This window comes from Manis pentadactyla, chromosome 11, assembly GCF_030020395.1.
Source record: "Manis pentadactyla isolate mManPen7 chromosome 11, mManPen7.hap1, whole genome shotgun sequence".
NCBI lineage: Eukaryota > Metazoa > Chordata > Mammalia > Pholidota > Manidae > Manis > Manis pentadactyla.
The window spans coordinates 83,874,180-83,898,083 of NC_080029.1; the positions used below are offsets into that span (position 1 = coordinate 83,874,180).

Below are 23,904 nucleotides of genomic sequence, written 5' to 3' on the forward strand. Positions count from 1 at the left end.
AATAAAATTGTACATTTGATTGCTCCCCTTTTAATTGCGGTTGGCTAAATGGCTTTGCCTGCTGGAAAGCGGACTAGTTAATGCCTGAGGGTAGGCTCGCTCTGTATAAAGTGTACATATAAGTATAAAACTACAACTTCAGGACAGAAATAACTGGAAAGATAAGTATTAAAAAGACTGGTATCTTATAAAATATAGTTTAAGGTGCTGGGTATGTAAAAGAGAAAAATAGAAAATATTAATATTCTCATTTTCTGTGCATATATTTATTTATATTGCTCATTTATTACTATATTATGAAAGGATATGAAGCAGCACAAATACTGGTCACAGGCAACTTTGATATGGAAACTTTAAGAAAAATACATGTGTGTTATGACTTTTCCCCCCACCTTTTGTTTCTGCTGTATTGGCCCAGAAATACCATAGAGGTGGCATTTTTTTAGAGAGAACTGTGAAAACAACAGCTCCAAACCAGAAGCGTCTTCACATCTATTTTTTTAAAGTTTTCTTTTTCCAAACCAAAACCAAAAATAATAAAAGATATATTATAGCATGTTCAAACCTTTTAATAAACTTTGAATAAACTCAAACCTTTTAATGAAGTTTTGTTTTGTATTAGATGCTAAAACTGGGTGAAAGTTCTTAGCCTTAAGAACTTTCTTTTACCTTAAGCCTTAATCCATGGTAGTTATTCCCAATGAGCTCAGGTTGGATAAAATTATGCTCCTATTCCAAATGTTTAAGCTCTTGGAAAATTCATAAAGCAAAATATACAGCCTGTTGGTTTCTCAGGAGAATGTCCCCGTCCTTCTGTGTTTCTGTGTGCCACAGGGATGGTACTGAATTTTTTTTCTGACATTTGTTTTTCATAAACTCTTTACTTTCTTTCCTACTGATACTCCTACAGGCTCAGTTTGAACTTCAGGCCTTTCATATCCGGGGTGAGCATGCGGTGATAACAGAGAGACTAGAAGAAACCATCGAAAATCTCAAGCATGAGGTAGAACACCAATGGCGAGGAGGACGTGAAGAGATGAGAGATGCATGCATCTCCACCAGTGATGACTGTCCTCCAAAGACCTACAGAAATGTGTGCATTCAGACAGACAGGGAGACGTTCCTCAAGCCCTGTGAACGTGTAGGCAAGACAAGCAGAAGTAACCAAATAATACCCAAGAAGCTGAATATCTCCTCTCTAAGCCAGCTCTCTCCCCCAAATGACAACAAAGACACCCATGTACCACTGCAGTCCGTGGAAGGCATCTCATCAAGTCCACAGAAGGCTTTGCCACCCCCTCTCGCACCACCACTACCCACAGCCATCCCTCCCCCTCCTCCCCTGCCTCCTGGACTTGGCCCTTTGCCCCCAGCACCTCTACCACCACCTGTGAGTACTGGGCCACCACCGCCTCCCCCACCACCCCTGCCTCCAAGTGCTGGGCCACCCCTGCCACCTCCCCCCCCACCGCTTCCTAACTCCCCTGCTCTGCCCAGCAGGGGGGGGCCTCCTCTGGCTCCAACACCCCCTGGACTTGTGCCCCCACCTCCTCCTGGACTGTTCTTTGGAGTCAGTTCTTCTTCCATCCAATGTCCTCGGAAGCCAGCCATTGAGCCCAGTTGTCCTATGAAGCCTCTGTACTGGACTAGAATACAAATAAGTGATAAGAGGTAAGCTTAACTCACCTGGCACATTCTTAGCCTGTGCACTCCCAGGATTTTGCACAAATAATGTTTTATTCTTACCAGGTCAGTATCTGTGTACTGTAGTGTTCATTCTCAAATATGGTACTGTGAATGCCTTGGATAGATATGGTTGGAGTATCTGAGGAAGGTATCTGTCTCCACCATGTCTTTACTATCTTCTCTATGAATTGATGCTGGGAGAAAATATGTACTCAGTGTCAGATCCTTTTCTAAGATAAATGCTCCATTTTACAGACTAGAAGAGAGAGAGTCCAGGTCTAAATTAGAGCCTTCTCCAACATCCCCACAATTAGTGAATAATCATAAAGAAACTGAGCCTCAATCTATGCTGTAGGTTCATTGAAAATTTTTAGAATATCTGTCTTGTCTTTAGATGGCATCATCAGCCTCATGATCTGGATATTTAGCAGGTACGTGTAATCTTTCATTTTTTATTGAAAGAACCAGACATAACTGAGTCATTAGCTCTGCAGGTCAGAAGTTAGTCTTAAAATTTAAGCTTTCTGCTTGAACTCTGGTTCCCCTTACTTCTAAATGACCTCACATCTTACACCTGTTGCCCTTCAGAGAAAGTACCAGTGTACAGATAGCTAAAAAGCATCTTCAGGTTATGTAATTTGTTCAGCTGGATCTGTAAGGTGGCAAGGTATGGTTGCTTAGAAACTTTTATTAAAACATATTTGAATTGGATTTCTTCTGCCTCATTTTGGAGCCTGTCAAGAGGACAAGGAGATTGCCTCTGGACCACTCTCTAGATTTAGAGTTTATTTGTTTGCAAAGAACAGCAAATATAGAACATGTTTTTAAACTTAAATTTTTGAACTTATTCCCCAAATCAAGATGTGGTGGTGAATTTTTCAATTTATATAAAATTTTGCTTGGGGAAGGCAGAATATTGAACAAAATAACATGCAATTTGCAATTACAAAGCAATTGGAAATCACTATAGGAGAAGTGGAATACCTTAAAACTAAACATATGGTGAACTAAGTTGATTATATGTACTTCATATTAACCCCTTCCTTTCACTGAAAAACAAGGGCCAAAAGTTTATGTGTGGAAAATCCGGATACTTTTTTTTTTTTTTAATGCTGGTACTTCATCATTTCCCAAACAAACGGCTAAAAGAAAATGAGATGATCCTGCAAGAGCTCCTACCATTAGCTAACGTATTCATGTTCCCCTTTTCCCATTCAAGACTCAGATGATGTTTCCTAAGAAATAATTCCCCAGAATATTTATTTGGAGTTGTGTTCCCTTATTAGTATTCTTAAATTAATGTGCAGCTATTGTAGGGTGATGAATCCCCCCTGCCAGCCCTGGACTGGTGTGTTCTGCCAGCAAACAGAGCTGCTGCACACCTGGGTCTCACTGGCCTGCCTCCAACTTCATTCCCTACAAGACTTCATGAGCAACCAATATCATAGACCATAGCAGTGGGAGAGGCGGGCCCTTTGCCCGCTGTTCAAGGAGGGACAGAGTCAAGCCAGAGATAATCATTGTCTGTGTTTTTCCCCTCCTTAAAGTAATGGGCCACTTTGAGAAAGAAAACAGTTGAATACTCAAGCACTTACCCATTTTGCCATAAATGAGGGCTTCAGTATTGCGCAAAGATAAAAGTAGATGAATATACTAACTCTTCTGATTGGGGGCATGAGGACAGCCCTGCTTGGTGGACATGTCAAGCTTGAGCCTGAGTTTGGGGTGGGAGACTTCCCTGAGGGGATGTGTGGCGACTACAACATGCCCACTTTCTGCTGCACCACACATTTAGTCTCTCCTATTAGGGGTCTCCCAAAATGTTTTTGTGCCTCAGAGCATGACTACTTCTTTTTAAATAAAATGGCCTAAAGATTCTGGGCAGTATTCATTTATGGACAAGAGTAAAATTATTATGGATATGTTCTTTTAGAGGAAGTGAATGGTATTTTAATATGTTGTACAACCAGAAATATAGGCACTTTGTCTTATGTACACATAATAAATTTTAGTCTTGGTCTTCTGGGGAAACAGGACTAAAATATCAATCTATGAACTGCTGTTCACTACCAATATGAACTGAAACTTCACTTTGGCCATTTTGCCTTCTTTGGTGTCTGATTTCTTGATTCTAGACTAAGAAAGAGACATTTAGTTAAGGGAAAAGAAACCCTTGTATATCTACCTTTTTGGCTTCCTAATACATATTTATCTTCCTAGTCAGTATCTTTTCTTTTGAGCTAAAATCAGTGGTCATAAGAGTCAACCATTATGGCATATAGTCTGTTGTGAGTGACACCTTGTTATGCCCCACCAAATGCCAGCTGATCCCAATTCACAGGGAGGGTGGTATTCCAAGCTTCTCTTATTCACTACTGAAAATGCCTTTTCCCGTAGAAACAGTGTTACGAATGGTGATGAAGTGTTCATCCCAACTGCCAAAGCCAATTTACTCCAGAATACAACTAGTCACACTGGCCTGAGCTCAGAATCCCCGGAGCTGAGGCCAAGCAGTACGGGTGCAGGAGCCGAGGCAGATGGGCTTGAACTGTCTGCCTCACACATCACATCACCTCCCACTAGGCACCCTCTCCTCAGCTTCCCAGAACTTTTGTTGAGGCCCAGACCAGCAGCCCTGCCCGTTCCAAAATTCCTTGGCTCTCTTCCATTGAGACCTCCCTCCGAGAGTGCCACTGAGATAGACACTTCACATCAATGGTGTTGGTGTTTCAAACTGGAGTTGAGGGGGTGGCTGAGGAAGGAGCACATAGATGGATATACTTCACTGGAAATGTGCTCGCCCTTGGGTGATGATTTCATAGGTACTCATGATACTATTACATGTTATAACATACACATGGCACATATACTCTTAAATGGCTCAAATGTTATATGAGAAAAATTCTAATAAAAAAGTGAAGAGAAGTAAATATGAGCAGACCAAAATGTCATATTTCATAGGAAGGGTGGGCATATTGCAAAATATGGACATACAAATATGAAAGAAGTGTTCCCACCTGTTTCAAATATGAAAATCACCCTTAAGTATCACAAAATTCTGTGGACGACCCCACATAATAATAGTTTTTTTATTGACTGAAAAAATACATACTGAAGCAAAGGTAAGTAAGAGATACTATGAATCAACATATACATATGTTTGAAAAACAGTAAATGTGTAGATGAGACTTTTTCTATTCTATCTGTGGGCATTGAATGTGTTTAAAAGTAAGTAGACATTTAGGAGAAAATTTGTTCTAAGAGGCAATTCTGTACCTGATTTCCCAAATCTTCCTTTTCTCTGTTTCAAAACTGGAGTGCTCCTGTTTTTTGAAGACAAAACAAAACACAGTCTCCCCTGGCTGCTTTAGTTGATATCTCTGTGGGGACTGGGGTAATGGAGGTTTTTGGTTTGTTTTTATTGTTAATACTGTTGTTGGTGTGGAGTATTATAAATCAAGTATTTCTAAGTGAGCACAACCTGTTCATTCACCTATTATGGGTCCTGCAGTGAGTTGACCTGAGCTAATCCTGGAAACTTTCTTTAAAACTAGTAGAAAAATCCCTCGATTATGAGGGTGAATGTAATAACCACATTGTTTTTCTTGTGGAACCTTCATAAAAGTGTATATCAATGATACCTTAATAAACAAAAAAAAAGAAAACACCCCCAAAAAAATAGTAGAAAAATCCAAAGAGGGTAACTCTTCACCTTTGTACTCCATTTTTATTCTATTGAAGAAATATTCCATCAATGTGTCAAAATTGGTTGTCTTTCAGCCTTTGTATGATGTGCATATTTACGCATCATGGAAAGGGCACAGACTCATGGGGGATGTAATTCATGGCCTCAACAATCTGAATCCCGGGATTTCTGGTCCCATGGGGTTTCACTGGGTCTCTTTCTCTCTCTCTCTCTCTCTCTGTCTTTGATTGTATCTAGTGACTATTCTGTTCTGGAAATGTATGTTTGCTTTAGTGTTCTATAGTGTATTCTGGTATTAAAGCAATATGTAACACAAAAAGCTTTCTCCAAGCATTATTTTATATATATATATATGTATATTTTTAATGAGTTAAAAAATTAGAGGTTTCATTGTATTCTATTCTCTTCTGTTTGGTTCTTAAATTTAACTGGTCATTTTCTCTTTTAAGCCAAAATGCTACACCAACCTTGTGGGAGTCCTTAGAAGAACCTGATATTCAGGATACCAGTGAATTTGAGTATTTATTTTCCAAAGACACAACTCAGCAGAAGAAAAAGCCTCTGTCAGAGACCTATGAGAAAAAAAACAAGGTCAAAAAGGTATTGGGTGACTATAGTAATAGTAATTATATATATGTTTTTTGTCATACGTGGGCATTCGTTATGCCCTGCTGCTTGGCTTTCCCTCTGTTCAGAAAAGGTTTTGAGTCACAGATGACAAAGAGGAGCCAGTAGTTTGAGAAACCTGTGCCTGCTCTTTTGGTGCTGAGGAAGAAGTCAGGACACACAGTTTCTGCTAATGACTTGCTATGTGAGCTCGGGCTGGTTGTCTTCCTTCTCTAGGCCCTATTTCCCCTTTTCTGTAAGACAAGATTATTGATACCTGAGTCTACATGACCCGCCTGGATGTTGTGAAATTCAATCAAAGAGGGTTTGAGGAAGTGTTGAACAGTGTGTCATGTTTATTAGTTCTGTAGTGGAGTTCTTCCATTGGGTCGTATCTCAAGTAATGTGATTATGAAATCAGCTGTGCTCTACAGTGGAAAAAATGGCAAAAGTCTGTGCAGTTAATCAAATCAAGTTTTCTCGCAGACTTGAATTATTAATGAAAATCACAATTTTGAATGCCATCTGTAGAAAAAGAAGACTGTGGTTTCCATACAAAAAAGCAAAAAAAGAAACCGTGTATTCCAAAGTGCCTCCATGTGCCTCCTCCAGGGAGCCTTTTCTGACTAACCGGGAACTCGGCTGAATGTCTCCTTATGTAATATCACATTAAGCTTATTTTTGTTCTCTATTTCTTCTTAGATCACTGTTACTTCTTTTGCTTCTCTCTCAGGATGCTTGGCAACATATTGTTTACTCATAAAACTAATTATTTCTATTATGGTGAATAAGTATTTTTAAAACATCAAAAGTATTTGTTTTTAAAACATAAAAACACTTGGTGGTTTATTCTTATTTCTTATCTCATAATTATTTGCCAATTCAAAGGATTTTTACTAAGGCAGTTAGTACTTGATGTGTTTATTTTGTTTCTCTGAGGGGAAAAATACCCTTCATTTAAACTCGTTAATCTTTCTGAGCAGTGAGGTTGCTGTTACTCCATGGAATCCCTGCCCATGTGGAGTCTCCACTTTTTTCTTTAAGTGGAGGCAAAAATGTGGTCTTCTGGGCTTTATAGTCATGAGGCTGCTTGGAGTTTTCCATGAGCTTGAGAGTTGAGATTTTAAGTTTTAAAGAGAATAACCAGTTGAATCAATGCCATAAAACTCCAAACCTGCTTTTTATGAGCCTTTCCCTCATGCCCGTGATCAGATTTCCAGCTTGAGAAGGATCCCTTGGTCTCTTCCAAGAGTCAGATTTTTTTTCCTTTCTCTTGAAATGAAAGTGAATTTTAAAGGTTTTGAACAGCTGAGGAGTTTCAGCACTGGTGGCCAACTCCATCAGCTTAACCACAGAATAACCCCCATACATGATGTCCGGGAGAGCACTTGCTAAATAGATCTTTTTGTAATGAGTGAAGTGGAGTATATGTTGGAGATTTAAAAACCCAGCATTCTGAATCTTGGCTGTAGGGACTCAGCCAGCATTGAGTCATCCCTGTGAACATCTCTTACATGAGCTGGTCTTTTTTCATCTGTGCATTTCACATTCTTAGTTCAGAAATAGCTGTCAGAATTGTCAAGATGCTGCTGAACTCAGATACTAGTTTCTAGTTTCCTCTTCTATAATAGCATTTGAAGTTCCCATCATTGGCACTGGTGTCAAGTAAGCAGATATATATATTCTTAAACTTTGCAGAGATTCTGGGAAGGTTAAATGATAACCTAAGAATTAGAAGGAACCTTACTAATCATGTAATGCAGACCTCATTTTGCATGTGAGATCTAGAAAGATGATGTGACTTCTAGAGTCTGCACACTTTTAACTAGAAAGACATTGATAATGACAGACCCCTGCGAGGATGTCTGAGAGACTCAGCATGGGTCTTCATTTCCCGTATTTAAACAGTAATTTGCCCCACTGATGATGGTGACAACTTTTATTAAGATGATTGATGTGATGTGTACAAATGAGAGTAGCCATTACTAAAATCATCAACAAAATACAGATAGACTTATGCAAATCTAAAATATTTCCTTCATTGTGAAATCATCTGAAGTTTTCTTCAGGGTCTTCCAATAGGGAGCCAAATCTTTGAATAAAAAGACGTTTTTTGTAAAACTCCAACATGTAGATTTGGAGGTGTTTTCCTTTTACTCTAGCAGTCATATTAAATATTAGCTATAATAAATACTATGACAGATTTGTATGGCTTACGCAAACATGTGCCCTCCTCATTTGTGCCACCAGGCCACTCTGCCACTACAAACACAGAGATCCCCAAGTTGAGAACCAGAGCTCAAAACATCAGCTCTTAGTACTCCTATTTTTGTTGTTGTTGTTGTTGTTCTCTGATAACTTTCAGGACAAATCATGTAAGTTTCCTGCAGATTCCTCCTCTATAAAATGGGGAAGAGCAGCTCTTCCCAGGGTTGTTACCAGGATGAAATGAAATTATGGTTATGAAAGTAATATAAGTAGTTCCTACAACTGGGTATTAATCTTAGTTTGCGATTGATTTCCAAGGTTGTTGGGGGTCTTAATGATGTCACTTCCTGAAACTATTTGCAAGTAGTAATTTGCAATGGTAATTTGCAGTGGTAATCTCTAGACCATTCCTGTTTTCCAGTAATTACAGAAGAATCCCCAGCTTCCCTTAGTGACACATATAGGCACATGCATGTAGTAGTCCATCTGACATTGGCTTATATACCCTTTTTGCACTTTAAAATATGAGTTTGCACTACCAATATGCCCATATTTACACTGTGTCTAAGTTACGTTTGTTCCCAGGAAAGGTAGGTCAGCACCTTGACAAGGAGCCAGAAATCTGCCTTCATTGTCTGAGATTATTTTTCCTGCTGCCTGTCAAAGAAGTAGCTCCTGTGAAACGCTTTCCAATTGCTTTCTAAACTTGCCCAACAACTTTCAGAAAATTAGCATGACCTGCCACGATTCTCCTGAAATGCCACAGTCTCACTTTGAATTATAAATAATTTCTGTACTGTTCCCTCCTCTGTAAAATACATAACATCATTCTTTCCCTCTGCTTTTTTCATAGATATTTCTCAAGAATTAATGAGATAATGGCTATTCCCTGAGCACTCTGGGGTGGGGTGGGGGTGAACGGAGAGGGGTACTGATGGTCCAGCAGACACTATTCTGTTGAAACTTCCCAGGGTCAAAAGCCTTCAAGTTGTAATTTGGCCACTTTGGCGAGGATCATAGCTGTAATGTTCAAATCCCAGACTTGGTGTCTCAGTTTAGTGGGGAGGGAAGAAGTGTGGAAGGAGAACATTGTTTGGAAGCCTGAACATAAATTTATAGGGTTTTCATAACCTGTTGCCTTCCAAGTTTATATAATTTCAGTTTTTGTGTACCAAGATAATTTCTCTGGGCTGCCTCGGGTAAGGTATGTGCATTATTATTATTTTTTTGCCTCAGGAGTTGGAAGGAGTTTGCCAACGTTTTTATAGTTTGCATATGTTTGAAAAATGAGCAGGGAGGTTAGGGGTTATCATCTATAGAAATGAGTGAGATAACTTGTTCCTGTGTTGCCAGAACACGGCCTTGTGGTCATTAGTGTTATGTCCAGATTCCTTGAGTGATAATCAGGGCTGTCCTGTTCTTCAGCTTAAAGGCTCCTGACTGGCCAGGTCTACCAAGAGTAAGTGAGAGCTTTTACTCCATGACAGGCATCAGTTTATAGAAATTCTGCCTTATAAAATTTATTTGGAAATAAGAGAGCCCAAAAACTTAAGTTGTACTTTTATTGTATTTACTTTAAAAAGAAAAGGTGGTTAGAGCTTGTCAAGTAAGGATATCAATGATTCAGAGTTTTGAATCTGAAAATTATTCTGGGAGTTCAGCTATATTTCTGTTGTTGGGTGTTAAACAGTAACTTAATCTGGACTCGGACCTCAAGCCCCGCGGCATCATTAGGATGCTCATTACTGCCCCCAACCACAAGAGGGCACCTTAGAATGCTGAGATACAAAGCTAAGTTCGCTTCGGTCCTAGAGTCCGTGGAAATGGAACCTCCAGGCCAGTAACTGCCCCTCAAGCGTCCTCCTTAGTCTTGTTAAATCTCCTTATTGTGGACCAGGAGGCCAAATTTCACTGCAAATTTTCCACCCAAAATATTGGAAGCCAAATGCATATTATAAAGGATTGTAAATATTGGCAGAATAGAAATCATTAGTAGGCATAGTTCCAGTGCTTAGAATGAATGACTGCAGTATAAAAATTTATGAAGTATTAGACTTAGCCCCATTGGGACTAATTCTGGAATCACCTCCCCCCTAAACCCCCATACACACACAGCTTTTTAAATCTTCTATATTAAAGGGAGTAAAGACTCAGAGTTATCTAATTGGAAAAAAAAAAGTATGATTAGATATACAACATACGCTAAGAGAGAACCAAGCTAAACATTTGTTTTTTTAAAGCGTTTATCCTTTCCTCCTAGTGGAGGAAAATTGTGAAGTCTTGCCTATATTCTTCTGGACCTCACCCATGTATGCTTAGTACGAGGCTCTTTTGTAAGACTGTGAAATGGCTGCAGCTAGCTTATGGCTTGAGAATGAGTGCCAGTGCTAGGACCCTGATGGGGCAGTGACTCCTCTGGCCTCCAGTTCTAAGCTACAAGTATGTGAGGATATAACAAGAAGAGGCAAGAATATTACATGTGCATTTAAGTCACAAACCGAGTTCACATGGATGTTTGTACAATCTAACTCATATAAGTGTTTTGCAGAGGCGCACACATCTACAAGACACAACAGGTCAAAACAGCCCAACAAACTCATAGATGCTTATGGGTCTGTGCTTAATGCGAATGGAGAGAAGTCCTATTAACCTTGCGTTTATGTAGCATCTTTCAAGTGAAGATGACAACACGTGAAGATTTCAATAGTGATAATAATAATGGCTAATGCTAAGTGAGTGATTTTTGGTTACCTGCTTGGCATGTATTAATCTATTTAATCATCGCCAGAACCCAGTAAAATGGTTGAGATTATTATGCCCATTCTGAAGGTGAGGAAGATGGAGTGTAGAAGGGTGTAGAAGAAGAACTTGCCCAGCATCACACAGCCCCTCAGTGGTGAGGAAGTTAATCCAACAGCAACCCCAGAGCCTATCCTCTTAATTATTTGACAAGTGGTCTGTTGGTCAGGGTTTAACTGTTAGTCCAGACTTTAAATTCACTGGGAGAAGTCTGAATTGTATTCTCTGGATTGGTTAGTGAAAGAAGTGCTGGCTTTGGTGTCAGGAGAGCTGGTTTCTCTTCTGGCTCTGACCTTAAGCAACTGGCAAAACCTGGGCAAGCCGTTCACATTCCTGAATCTCAGGGCTCTCATCTGTCAAAAGAGGAGAACTCTGACTCAGTGAATTCCAATGGTCTACCTGGTCATTGCTTCCACTTTGCATATGGAGACACTCAAGATCCACTACCTGTTTTACTTATTAGAGATCAGGCAGACCAGGGACTCAGTGTGAACCAACATCTCAGCTCCCAGAACCAGGCCCAGTCTGACAGCTCGGGCTGCCCGACACCGTCAGCACCATGTGGTGCGTGGGAGCTCAGGGAGTGAGTGTTAGGATTTATAACAGCCCAATCATAAGGAACATCCATGTATCAGAGAATTGTTTTAGAATTAACTGCTTCTTTATGTCCTGAGTGATTGCAGGACGGGAATACGATGGGGAAAACTCTAATGGAAGAAGGTGCCAGGGGTCTTGTCTTGAAGGTGCATAGTTAACATTTGTGTGTCCAGTCACATAACCTCTCTGGCCTTAGTTTCTGTAGCTGTCATGGTATCCAGACTGGATTTCTTAAAGATGCTTTCCAGATGCAAAATATCAGATTATATCTGTATGTGGACACCTTCACATTTACATTCTAAAACTGCAAGGATACAAGTATGTGCGTAGAATGAAACTGCGAATTGGGCCTGGTGTAGTCAGTGAGCATCATGGGATATACTGCAAACTAGCCTCACAGCCAGAAGGTCTCTTCCTTCAAAGATGAAAGATTTCTCTTCTCATGCTTATCTCTACTTAACAGAAAAATGCGTTTGGCAGCATTTGTCTCACACTTGTCATTACTTAACAAAAAAAATGCCTTGGTCAAGCTGGCCAGTCCACATTGGCTGGTGTGGCCCTTCACCGTTATCCCCTCCATCTCCTGAGTTTTCAGGGTCCAGAGGCCAAACCAAGAGTTCAGGTTACACCAGACAAAAGTGTCTGTGTGTCTCCAAGGATAGAGTGGCGTGACCCCAGTGCTATGGCCACACTTTCAATTTTTGATAAAATACCTTTTTGCCCAGAGCTTGATTTCATTTTAGGCCTGAACTGATTTCTCTCCAGCTGAGGCTAATTTGCATGGCTGTAAACACGGACCTTACAAAGCTCACCAACTGTGATAAAAGCAAAGGAAACCTGAGACCACTGGAAACTCAAAAACCCGCCTTCAGTATCTGAGCCTGACTCTGAGTCACGCCTCAGCTCAGGAGGCTGCCAGCATGCAGCAGCTAAAGAAATGTTATTCTGATTGATCTGATTAGGGCAGCAAGGTTAGCCATGGTCAATTTACAAAGACAGTATGAGAAGAAATCATGTGTGTAGTCATGTTATGGGTCAGTGAGGCCCCTGCCAGAAGTTATGAAAAGCCACAGCTCTGCCAGGACCACTATCAGATCTCCTGGGTGGGGCATGAAGGGGATTGGAGAGTTACCGGCCCCTGCAGTGGAATGAATGACAAAAGGGATTGGGCTGGGAAGAGCTAGTGAATCTTGCTTGCTTCTAGCTGGGTTCCTTTCCTGCCAAGTCCCTTGCATGTGAGTGGGAGAGCCTGGGAGTTCCCCATTACAGTGTGAGCAGGACTACCCTTAGCTCTTCATTGCAATGGAAGGAAGAAGGTGGAAGGGCTCATTTGAGAAGGACATAGGTCTCTAGATTGATCCACAGAGGCAGCCAGATGGAACCTACTGGGCATTTTGATCCCTTCCTCCACCACAAGAGTGGTTTAATTAGGATCTGGCTGCAGGCCCTGGTTACTAAATAACCTGAGTTTTAGTGTTTTCATTTTCATTAATTAGCTTTTATGCCAGGTACCTTATTAGTCAGTTAGGCATTTTGCATGTGCAAAATATCCTAGAAGGTGAGATGGGGTCTTTAAAAATAGTATAGAGCTGCAAGTATCAGGGGGTTAATTCATGACCTAATTATCACATCACTTTCTACCCTCTTGTAGACTCTCATGTGCAGCTTCCTTAGTTTATAACAAGCACAAAGACTAACTTTTAAACTTTGCTTTCAAGTAGTTATTGCACTCATATTGAGTCTGAAGATTTTGGATCCTCCACTCTGGGTGTGGTTCTCTTCCTCCCTGTACAATTCATAAGTATTGGACATAAATGTTACTTACAACACTGGGATAAGATACATTAATTAACAAATAAAGATATATTTAAAATGGAGCCAACTGAAAGCCACACTGCTTTAGCTGGGGCTCATTATAAATAGTTCACTCTGTACTATAATCATCCTACTGATGGAAAAAATGAGACATTGAGATGGTTGCTTAGAGAAGAATTGTGATTCAGAATGTAGCAGCAAAATGCATAAAGCATACGATGTTTAGAATGACTTAGTAAGGAGAAACTGGGCCGTGCGGTGTTTTTTATGCTGTGCACCACATAGACCCCTGGGGAGCAGAGCTGTCTGAACAGTCCAGTCCTCGAGGTCACAGCCATTTGATTGCTGTCAAAGGAAGGGATGAGCCCCTGAGGCAGAAGGTACGTGGAGAAGGATATAAGACTTGCAGACCAGCACAGGGAGTTCACACCTATCATCTAAGAGCATGATGTTTGCCCCAGAGCCACCAGAAAGCCAGTGGCCAGGCCTGAACTCCAGGTCTCTGACCAGCCACTCCCTGCAACACCCCAGGGCACAGAGAGACATGTGTGTAACTGTGAAAGGTGGTAGTGTACTGGTTCAACAGGGGTTTCTGGAAAGCACACAGGCCCAGCTTTTTCTTTCTGAGTTGTCACTTTGTTTGTAGGGCAAGTCCCTCCGTGTTGCTAAGGCTCCTATGTATAGTTCCCTCATTTGTAAAGTGGGAATAATAGTACCTACTTCAAGGGATGATTATGAGAATTAAAATGATCTACATGTTTAGCTTGGTGCATGACACATAGTGTTTGCTGTTGCTACCATACTCTCACCACCACTATCATTAGTGTCAGGAATAAGAAGAGTGAAAAATCCTCTAGTCTCACCGCTAAAGGAGAACAAAAGGTTGGATTCCAACCAGGAGCCTCATTTCTCATACAGTGATGGCTCCTGGGCCTCCAGATTGTACCTGTGGTCTGCTTCACCCTATCATTTCTTTGTGTGTGTCCCACTGGAACAATTATGTAATTAAAGCAAATGAATTTAAGCTAGATACTCAGAGATGAAGGAGACAACCATGTGATGAAACAAAAAGATGATAAAATTTGTCTCCATTTTCTAGTATTATTTGACTTGGTACTCTGTGTTTATGGTACAATTTTAAGAGTGCTGGCTGTTGAAATGCAGCATAGGTTGCCTCCTTAAATCCTTTTAGAATATGGTGAGCTATAAATACATATAAACATGTCTATAATTGCTGATTCAAATGATGATGAAACTCAAAGTATTATGTTTTAGGTTCTTTTCTATAGTAACTATGAAAGAGACTGAATTAATTGTTAGACTTTATTAATTTTTGTCAACATATACTACATGGGTACAATTTTAAAAGCTAAGCAGTATTAAAAGACTAAAAAATGCAAAGATCCTGTAAATCTCAACAAATTTCAAGCAATTTTTTATACAGACCACATCCTCTGATCAAAATGAAATTAAGTTAGAATTCATATATCAATAATGAAAAGATAGCTTAAATATGTCAGTAACAAAAATCTCCTCCATTTTAAATTTACATTCATACTGTAATTCATAGATCAAGAAATAAATTATAATGGGATTTCAGAAAACACTTATAACTCAAATAAAAATACTGATTATCAATACTCATAGGCCATAGCTAAAATGTATGGTCATGTGTGTTTATAGTAGAAAAAGAAAAGAAAAAACTTCTAAAATTAATAGTTAGGAAAACCCAAAGAAATTAGAAAGAAATATTAGGTTGAACTATAAGAAAAAACAGTTTTGCAGGTAAAATGTAATCAAATGTTTACAACAACTTAGTATGGTTCAACCTAATGCATTTTAAAAGATAAGAATGGAAATTCAGAGGAAATTTTAAAATGCAATGCAGAAGATCAATAAAGTATAAAATCTGTTCTTTGAAAACAGCCATAAAATGCATAAATGTTTGGCAAGATTGAGCAAAGCAACATAAAAATGTTAAGAAATCAAAAGTGAATGGAACTATATGCAATAGAAATGTAGAAGAGAATACCATGAGCAAAGTATTGCCAGTAAATGGAAATATCATGAAGTAAACAACTTCCTAGAAAAACATAAATGACCAGAACAGATCAAGAAGAAGTTGAACATCAGAATATCCTATAAATATTAGGGAAATTGGGTCAGTAGTTTATTCCCACAAAGAAAGTACCAGGCCGAGATGGTTTTATTATACCAAACATTTCCTTTTTACACAAATTACATTAAATAATAGAAAATGACATTACACTCAAAGCTTGTATGTAGTCTTGATGACACTATCATACAAGGACTAGAAGTAAAAAAAATGACAGCCTTTTCCCTCCAATAGATGTGAAGTATTAGCAAACTGAATCTAGCAATGTTTAAAAAAATTATTGTATTGAAAGCATTTAAGTAAGCCTCAATCAAGGGGGAGAAATATTCCTTTCATAAATAGGAAAACCAGTATTATAAAGATGTCAGTTAACTCCACCTTAATTTATAGTTTCAAGGTTATTCCAATCAAAATCTAAATAGAATTATTTGGAATTTGACAAGCTTATTCTACAATTTGGTATGGAAGAGTAAAGTTTCAAAAAAACCATACAAAAGCAATCTTAAACATGATCTTTAGTGAGAAAAGCAAGTCACAAAAAATTACTACATTGGTCTGAAGTTAAAAACACAAAAAGCCAAAGAATTTTGTGGAATCATATACTGTGGAAAAGCTATTTTTTTTAAAGAAACAAGGGAATAGTAAACAAAAAATTTAGAAAATTTAAAACTCTAATTTTAAAAAAGCAGGTAGGATACTTATCCTACCTTATATCAGGAAGAGTAAAGTAATACATACTAAGGTAGCTGTCATATGGTAATAATTGGCACAGAGAAAACAAGTATCAGCAGAAAGCATTGAGGATCCAGAAGGAGATCCATGCATATGTGGAAACTGACATAGGACAAACGTGGTATCTCAGATCAGTGGGTACAATAGACCATTTTTTTTTATCTTAAAAATTGGACTTATTTATAGCCATAAGGGAAAAAAGTAGACCTCCCCCTCACATGATGAATAAAAATCAATTCCAGGTGTATCAAGCACATGAGAAGATGTTTAGTTAAAAAAAAAAAAGAATATAGGAGCATATCTTTTAACCTCCCATGAAAGAGATACGAAGAGAATAAATCAAATAAGAAATGTGTACATTAAAATGAAATTACATTGAAGTGAAAACTCTTGCTCATCAAAAGATATGACAAAGAGTGTGAGCCACAAACTTGGAGATGTTTTTTTTTGTAACATACATAACTGAAGAATTACTATCCATAATATATGTAGAATTCTTACCAACAATATAATAAAATGGACACCATCTAATAGATGGGCAAAAGCTATAGCAGGTTTATCATGTAATGAATGGTCAGTAAACATGAAAAGTTGATCAAGTCAGTGACTAGGAAATGCAGAGATGCCATTTTAGGTCCACCAACTTGGCAAAAATTAAAAAGTATAACTAAAGTATTGGGAGGGTGCAGAGCAGTAGGAACTCTCATTGCTGTAAATGGAAAGGTCAATTGTTCATATACTTGGAAAATATTTTGGCTCTAGTTCCTGTGAACATATATGCTCTCCATTGAAACTTTTGCACATTTGTACCAGGAGGCTCAGATGAGAATGTCTGTAAAAGCTTTGTTTATAATAGCAAAAATTTGACAGTGACATCATCATTAGAGTGGAGGGATAGAGGGAGGTAGAGTCATGTGAACAAATACTACACAGAGTCATTTCCAGCTACATGCATTCACACTGATGATTCTTAAAGATGTCTTGTGAAAAAGGTCACAAAAAAATGATTTTGTTGGTCTGAGGTTCAACTACATGAAACGCCAAAGAAGTATATGGAATCATACATTTATGGCAAAACTTTTTTTTTAAAGCAAAGGAATAGTAAACACAAAAATCAGAAGAATGGTTCCTTTGGAGGAAAACCAGGGGAAATATAGTGAGCTTTCAAAAGTATTAGTGTAAATTGTCAACTTTCTTAAGAAAACAAGGATGTGAGTATATGGCTTAATTTTGTCTTCTTTTCAACTCTACATAAACATACACATACTACATTTTGTATGCTATTTCACAGCTTTTAATCGTTAAAAAAAAAAAGTCCCTTCTTGCCCCATCCCACTCCTGCCTTGCTCCCCAGAGGTTCCAGTGTTCAGCACCCTTAGCTGTCTCTCTGGTACGCATTCTGCTATCTATTGCTTCTACAGTTTTGGACAGTTACTATGGACTTCCTATTTGGGTAGACAGGGATTTTTTGTATTTCAGAATTATATTGTAATTTACAAAAGCTCATTTTACTTTTTTTTTAAAAAAGTGTACAGTTACCTTTCTGAATTTATAAATTAGTTTCTTTTTCTTTTGCTTACTACTTTCCTTCTGTTTCTTCTTCCAGGTTCTTTTTTAATTTTTTTTTTTTCAGTTTTGACCTCTGTATTTCATGGTAGAGGATTTCTTCCAATAATTGGTGGCTGGTGCTGCTGTTATATATAAGATTGAGGCATGGTAAGACCTGGATGAAGGCTCAGTGTAAATGAACAGGGTTTGCCTGGTGGTAGGTCTCATGTGGGCAAACAGCTGTAGGCCAGCCATGTCATTTGGGGGGTTCCCAAATGACAAAATCTGTTTGCCTTTGCTCTTAGATCACTCCGTTTTTTTCAGATGGAATTTCTCCAGGCACCTGACTGGGGGCTGGGGAGTGGGATGTCAGCCTGACTGCAAGCATTCTGAGAGAGAAACTGAGGAAGGATGTGGAGTTTTGGTAATTACTCCATTCCAGTACAAGACCTCAACCCACCCACTGCTGTGCCTGATGTCCATGAATCCCATGTCTGGTTGAATTTCTCTAGAAACCCTGCTTCCTGATCATGATAGGTGGGATTGTACATCCAGCACCTAATTTTGCCATCTACCAATTTGTAAGCAATCCCCTTACTTTTAGCTCTGCACCTCCCTTGGCCTCCCCAGCACATGATGCCTCTGATTCAAGCATGTCTGAGGTCCTGCCTTCCTCTGCAGACATGTTTGTCCTTCCATCAGTGGGACTGACTTATCACTCCTCCAGCTACTCCGGCCTTCACACTTTGTTTTGAAATTAAACAGGTCTATTAGTTTCACCCGAAATAGATTTTGTGTTTCTGATGCTCAGTCTCTTAATTTTTGTTTTGATTTTATAGGAGAAAAGGAAGTGAAAAGGCCTTCACTTTGCTACCCTAAAACTCAAAAGTAGTCTCAGTTTTCAGATCTTAGAGGCAACCTTGTTGCAACATGACCAATGAGACATGTACATCTTTGCCAAAAAGAGAGATATTTCAAGGGAAATGTCACAGGACTAGTAGTCAGACATCTTGGTGACTTGGGACAAAATCCAACCATGTGTTTACTGCACTTGTATTATCAGGAGGTATGTGTTCATGTGAGAAGACCCAGGGTGTGGACATTCATTCTAGGCAGGATGGATGTAGGGGCATGCTCTTCATGGATGGTGGTGAGTTAATATTTTGGATTACTATGTTATTCCTTTCACGTGAATGACTGAAGGATAGAATGTGATGTGTGCTCACTTTCCGTGACAGATGTCCTGTCAGAGTCAGGTGGATGGTCAACACTAATTATAGCAGAAATATTCTGGGTTATACACCATAAACCTGAACAGAATCTTGTAGCAATTTAAAAATATACCTGTATAGTGTTCTTTCATCTTTTCCTTCTTACTGACTTTTCCTGGAATCATCACTTTATGTTTATGGAAGGAACTCACCGAGCCTACTCAGAGCAATATGATACTTATGTCACCTGTTGCTACCCAGAAAGTTAACAGAGTGGAATGACTCTGGTTATAAATGGTGTACATTACAACAGTGGCTGCAGAGGAGGACTGTGCAAGGTTGCTCTAAGTAAAGTGTGTCCATAAGAAGAAAAAGTAACGTAGCTGTAGGTATCCTTAAAGAAGGAAGTATTTCACTTTGAGTTTTGTGACAGATTTTGCTGTCTTGTGGCTTGAGGCCCTGAAGCCAGGCGTGCCCTCTGTCACTAGCTCCTCACCTTCCGAGCAGGAGTGGGAAAGAGCCAGGTAATTTGCATCATAGTATACTCTAAATCAAAGGCCATCCATCATTTCTGATATCTTGAATGCAATGATTATCATATCAAAGACATACGATGACATTGAAGATAATAACTTTTCTGTTGCCCATTATCTCTAACCAGCTTGGAGTAATTATTAGCATGTGTCCTTTCCAAAAGTCCAACACTCTAAGTTTTGGAGAGAAAAGCCCCATTTGAGCCACCATATAAGAATACATATGAGACTGTGTTCAAATATCTTAATATTAAATGAGAAATTGTATAGCTATGACAGGAAGACCAAAGGTCTCACAAACTTTGCTGTTTAGAATCCACGGAGAGGGACAATATGGCCCTCTGTGTACCCAGAAAGGGCCTTATGTGAGAAAGTCCTCCTCCTTGACTGAGCATACAGCTTTAAGAGAGGACCCCATGAAAACTGAGAGAGAAGAAAGGGTCACATTTCCAGCTAGTTAGCAAAAAAATCCTTTGTAAATCAGGGATTTTATAAATATACATACATATATACCAGGCACTATACTAAGTGCTGGTGACAGTGAACAAAATAATACATTTTTCTGGGATCACCTGGCTACTCAAAGTGTGGTCCACAGACCAACAGCATTAAGTATCACCTGGTATCTTATTGGAAACATAAGAATCTCAGGCCCTGTATTAGCTTCCTAAAGCTGCTTCAACAAGCTAGGTGACCCAAAACAAGAATGCATTGCCTCACAGTTCTGGAGTCTAGAAGTCTGAAACCAAGGTATTGGCAGGGCCATGCTTCCTCTGAAACTGGTAGGAATCCTTCTTCCCCTTGTCCCATTGCCTGGTGGGTTGCTGGTCATCTTTGGCATTCTTTAGCCTGCAGCTGCACAATTCCCACCTCTGTGTTATCTGGCATTCCCCCTCTGTGTGTCTGTCTTCGCATGGCCATCTTCTTACAAGGATACTAGTCATAGTGCATGAGGGGCCCATCTGACTCCAGTATGACCTCATCTTTATTAATTACATCTGCAATGGCCCTTATTCTGAATAAGGTCACCTTCTGAGGTCCTGGAGATTAGGACTTCAATACTTCTTTTTTAGAGGGAATATAATTCAGTCCAACACAGGTTCCCTTCCATTCCTAGTGAATGAGAATCTGTTTTTTAATGTGGTCACTGGTAATTCAAGGGTACATCAAACTTCTAGGGGATATCCTGCAAATATTTCATTGCCTTATACTCTAGATACCTTTCTGGTGCCTCTACCAAACTTCTCTAGGGGCTTTGCCTACAGTAGGTAGAAGTATGATGGATGGAGATGTTTCGATACAATTTATGAATAACCAAGAGAAAGCATTCACTTTTCTGTGCTTGGTCCGGTAGGGTGAGGAGTGTGAGAGAAGGAACATTTACTCTTCCAGTCTTTGATAGCCATGAGGATTGGTTGTTGGGACAGGAATTTAAAGTAGGATTGTAGTATAGAAATTAAAAAAAAATTAAGAACCAGTACAACATGATCAGATGTTCTGTGGCATCATGCCTCTGGTGAACCACTGTACCCCCATCTGTCCTAAAATAGAAGAAATAAATTTTTGACCCTAAAGTTACTTACAGGTTGAATTACATATATGGAATAAATTCCTGGCCTTAGGAGAATTTGCTCCGTGATAGTTGGAGGCTCCAGAAGGGATGGAATTGATTTTTTTCTAGGTTATCCTGATATTATTAACAACTGTCCCAAAGTTAGTCCCTATTTCCTCTCACTTTCTGACCACCATAGTTTAGCATTCATACCATTAGTTTGAAAGTCCAAGTCTTGGACAGTTGGGCCTGTGCTTTATTTTAGCTTTATGTGTTACTAGAGGTCAGATTTTTTCATAGTCTTTTGGTTTTTTTCATTTTCTCTCTGCTATGTAGCCCTCTATCCAGTTGCTTCTCACCAGGTTAGTGGTCAGTTTAGAATTGTTGCCTGCTCATTACAGCAGGTACATTTTAAGGGACCTTGAGATCTAAAAAATAATAGGATGACATTTCCCATCATCACCTTTGTGTGACAGTAGCTTGGTCCTATCTGAAGACAGGCAGTGAATGCAGTGATATCTCTCCTAGGTCCCTGATCAGTGGGAAAACGCATGTGATTTTGTTGAGGAGTTTGTTTTCGACATGACACAAAAACTCTAAAACCATCAGAATTATCTCCTGCCTGTATCCCCTCCCCCCTCTGTCCCATTGTCCCCTCCACTCCCTGCCCAGGTGCAGCCTTCACCTGATGTGGCCTTCTCTCCATTGCTTTTTGAACAAAATTCGCTAGCCTGAAAACCAATAAAAAGGTTTTTCTGTCTCATCAGTAAGAGAATGGGATGCCAAATATGTTCTCAGACTCAAGACAGGATGACAATTTGCCTTTTCACATTTCTTGGTGAGGAGCCTAAATCCTTAAAGTAAACTTCATCTGAGCAGTTTTATGTGTCCCCCAAAATAAGGCCATGGAAGAGAGTCAAACCTAACAGTTAGGCAGAACAGTGAAGCTTAGTTTTCCTTGAAACATTTAGTGGGACAGATAAGCAGGCTGCATGTGGAAAGCTTATTTTAATGGCATTATGAGGCCGGTTGATGGAGGCCACTCCCCAGAAGCATACCCAGCCACGCTGGCCATCAGCAGCCGGCACTTGTCTGCACCAAGTCAGGTGGCATTTCATAACATGGCACCATGGAGCCGACCAACCTGCTCCTCCGGGTGTGATGCCAAAGGGTGGCAGGGATTGGAACATGGGGGAAGCTGTAAATAAGAAACCTGAGTCAGCATGTATTTTCCTGGGCACACACCAAGGAACACCTGCCAGTTTCCAAGGAAGCACTCGCTCCCTCTGTGGCGGGAGGACAGACGCCAGTAGCTGGATCCTGCTGTTCTGCTCCAGCTGGCCTTGGCTCCTGGCACTGGCTGGGAGGAACAGTTGTTTACCTGTCCCATTGCCCATCACTGCCTGCTGGAAATGGCAGAGAAGGTACAAGGATAGATCACCCGAGATGTGGAATTGTGTCAGTTGCTCCCTCCCATGATTTTTTGTTTGTTTATTTGGACTATAAGGCCTGCATCCATGGGCTACCCTGTCTCATGGCCTTGTATTATCTTGTGCCACTTAGAATTTCCACTGGGAAATACTCTGTATTCCAAATTCGATTTCTATTACAAAAAGAATTTGCAGTTGGTGGGGGGGGCTAAGATATGTGAATGAGTGACAGTAGTGAGAATAAAAATTGAACCTATGAGTTCCCTGATACACCATTTCTCTTCATCCCTGGAAGACACTGCTCTCTAATCCAGTCAAAGTTTGGCACTCCTACTAATTTATAATTAGAAGAGGTATCCAGAGTGAATTATGAACTCAGTCATCAGAGCTTGTAGCCTTTATGGCAGGTACATCAAGTTCTACCTCCCTAACATAGGATTCTAGCTGCCTTCCAGCCTAATCCACAAGAATGTCTTCAGATACATGCAACAGTTGTTGTGAAGGCACCTTCTTCCCTTGGGAAGCCAGAGACTCCGAAATGTAAAAGATGACTGTTACTAGGATGAGCTGACTTGTCATCAGTAGTGCGTGTACATTACTCAGCCTCTCAGTGTCTGTAGTTTTGCCAAGTAGTGGCATTGGGTGAGTGCTGATATGAAGCAGGAGCAAAAGATCACCAGGCTAAAGGCACACAAATAGAAATAGCAGTTTGTAGACTTTTGCATCAAGAGTCCAATTGTCTACTTTCTGTGTATTCTCCACTGTGTTGTTCAATCTCCTGAGAGAGGCAAACCATGTACTCATTTGCTCCATATCATCGAAAGTGTTCTGCATAGGGATATTATGTCGTGAAAGTAAATATCTCCCCATGTATGTGAATCCTTCATGTGTTTGTTTTTGGTGGGAAGAGAGTGATTTGGCCAAGGAAGACAGCAACTTGTACATGCACTTATTTGTGCCAAATGCCCAGGAGATGTTCTTTGGTGATAACACAGATGGCTGTGTTTAACTAGCCAAGGTGCCTTTCTCCAGGCTTTGTGATAAAACTGACTTCACTGGAGACTGGCACTGAAAAAGTTCAAATGCAAGGCCTAAGCCAAGAACAGAATGCCTACCTGCTCTGGCAGAGGTTTGAACGTGTTTGGTGTCTAGCAAAGGTGATAGGAATAGAAATTAATCACCTTCATTTTCAGACAAGGAAGGCTCCCTGGAAGAAGGAGGCTTCTATGATTCTCTTAATTCTGTGGTCGTGCCAAACTCACTTAGCCGAGCATGCTTCCAGCATTCATACCCTATTCAGACCATTTATTTTAATTTTTACTTCTGTCCATATCTGCCAAGCTCAGTCCAAACTGAAGGTATATA

At 39.7% G+C, this 23,904-nt stretch overlaps 1 protein-coding gene across 2 annotated transcripts in view; it reads left to right on the plus strand.

The window, feature by feature from the left end:
* The window catches only part of FMN1 (formin 1), a 368,992-nt gene that overhangs the window by 173,270 nt on the left and 171,818 nt on the right, over window positions 1–23,904 (plus strand). For both annotated transcript variants that reach the window (XM_036887569.2, XM_036887570.2), the window contains 2 exons: window positions 911–1,671; window positions 5,842–5,992. In XM_036887569.2, the coding sequence (XP_036743464.2) occupies window positions 911–1,671; window positions 5,842–5,992 (912 nt within the window). The remainder of the gene's footprint in view (window positions 1–910; window positions 1,672–5,841; window positions 5,993–23,904) is intronic.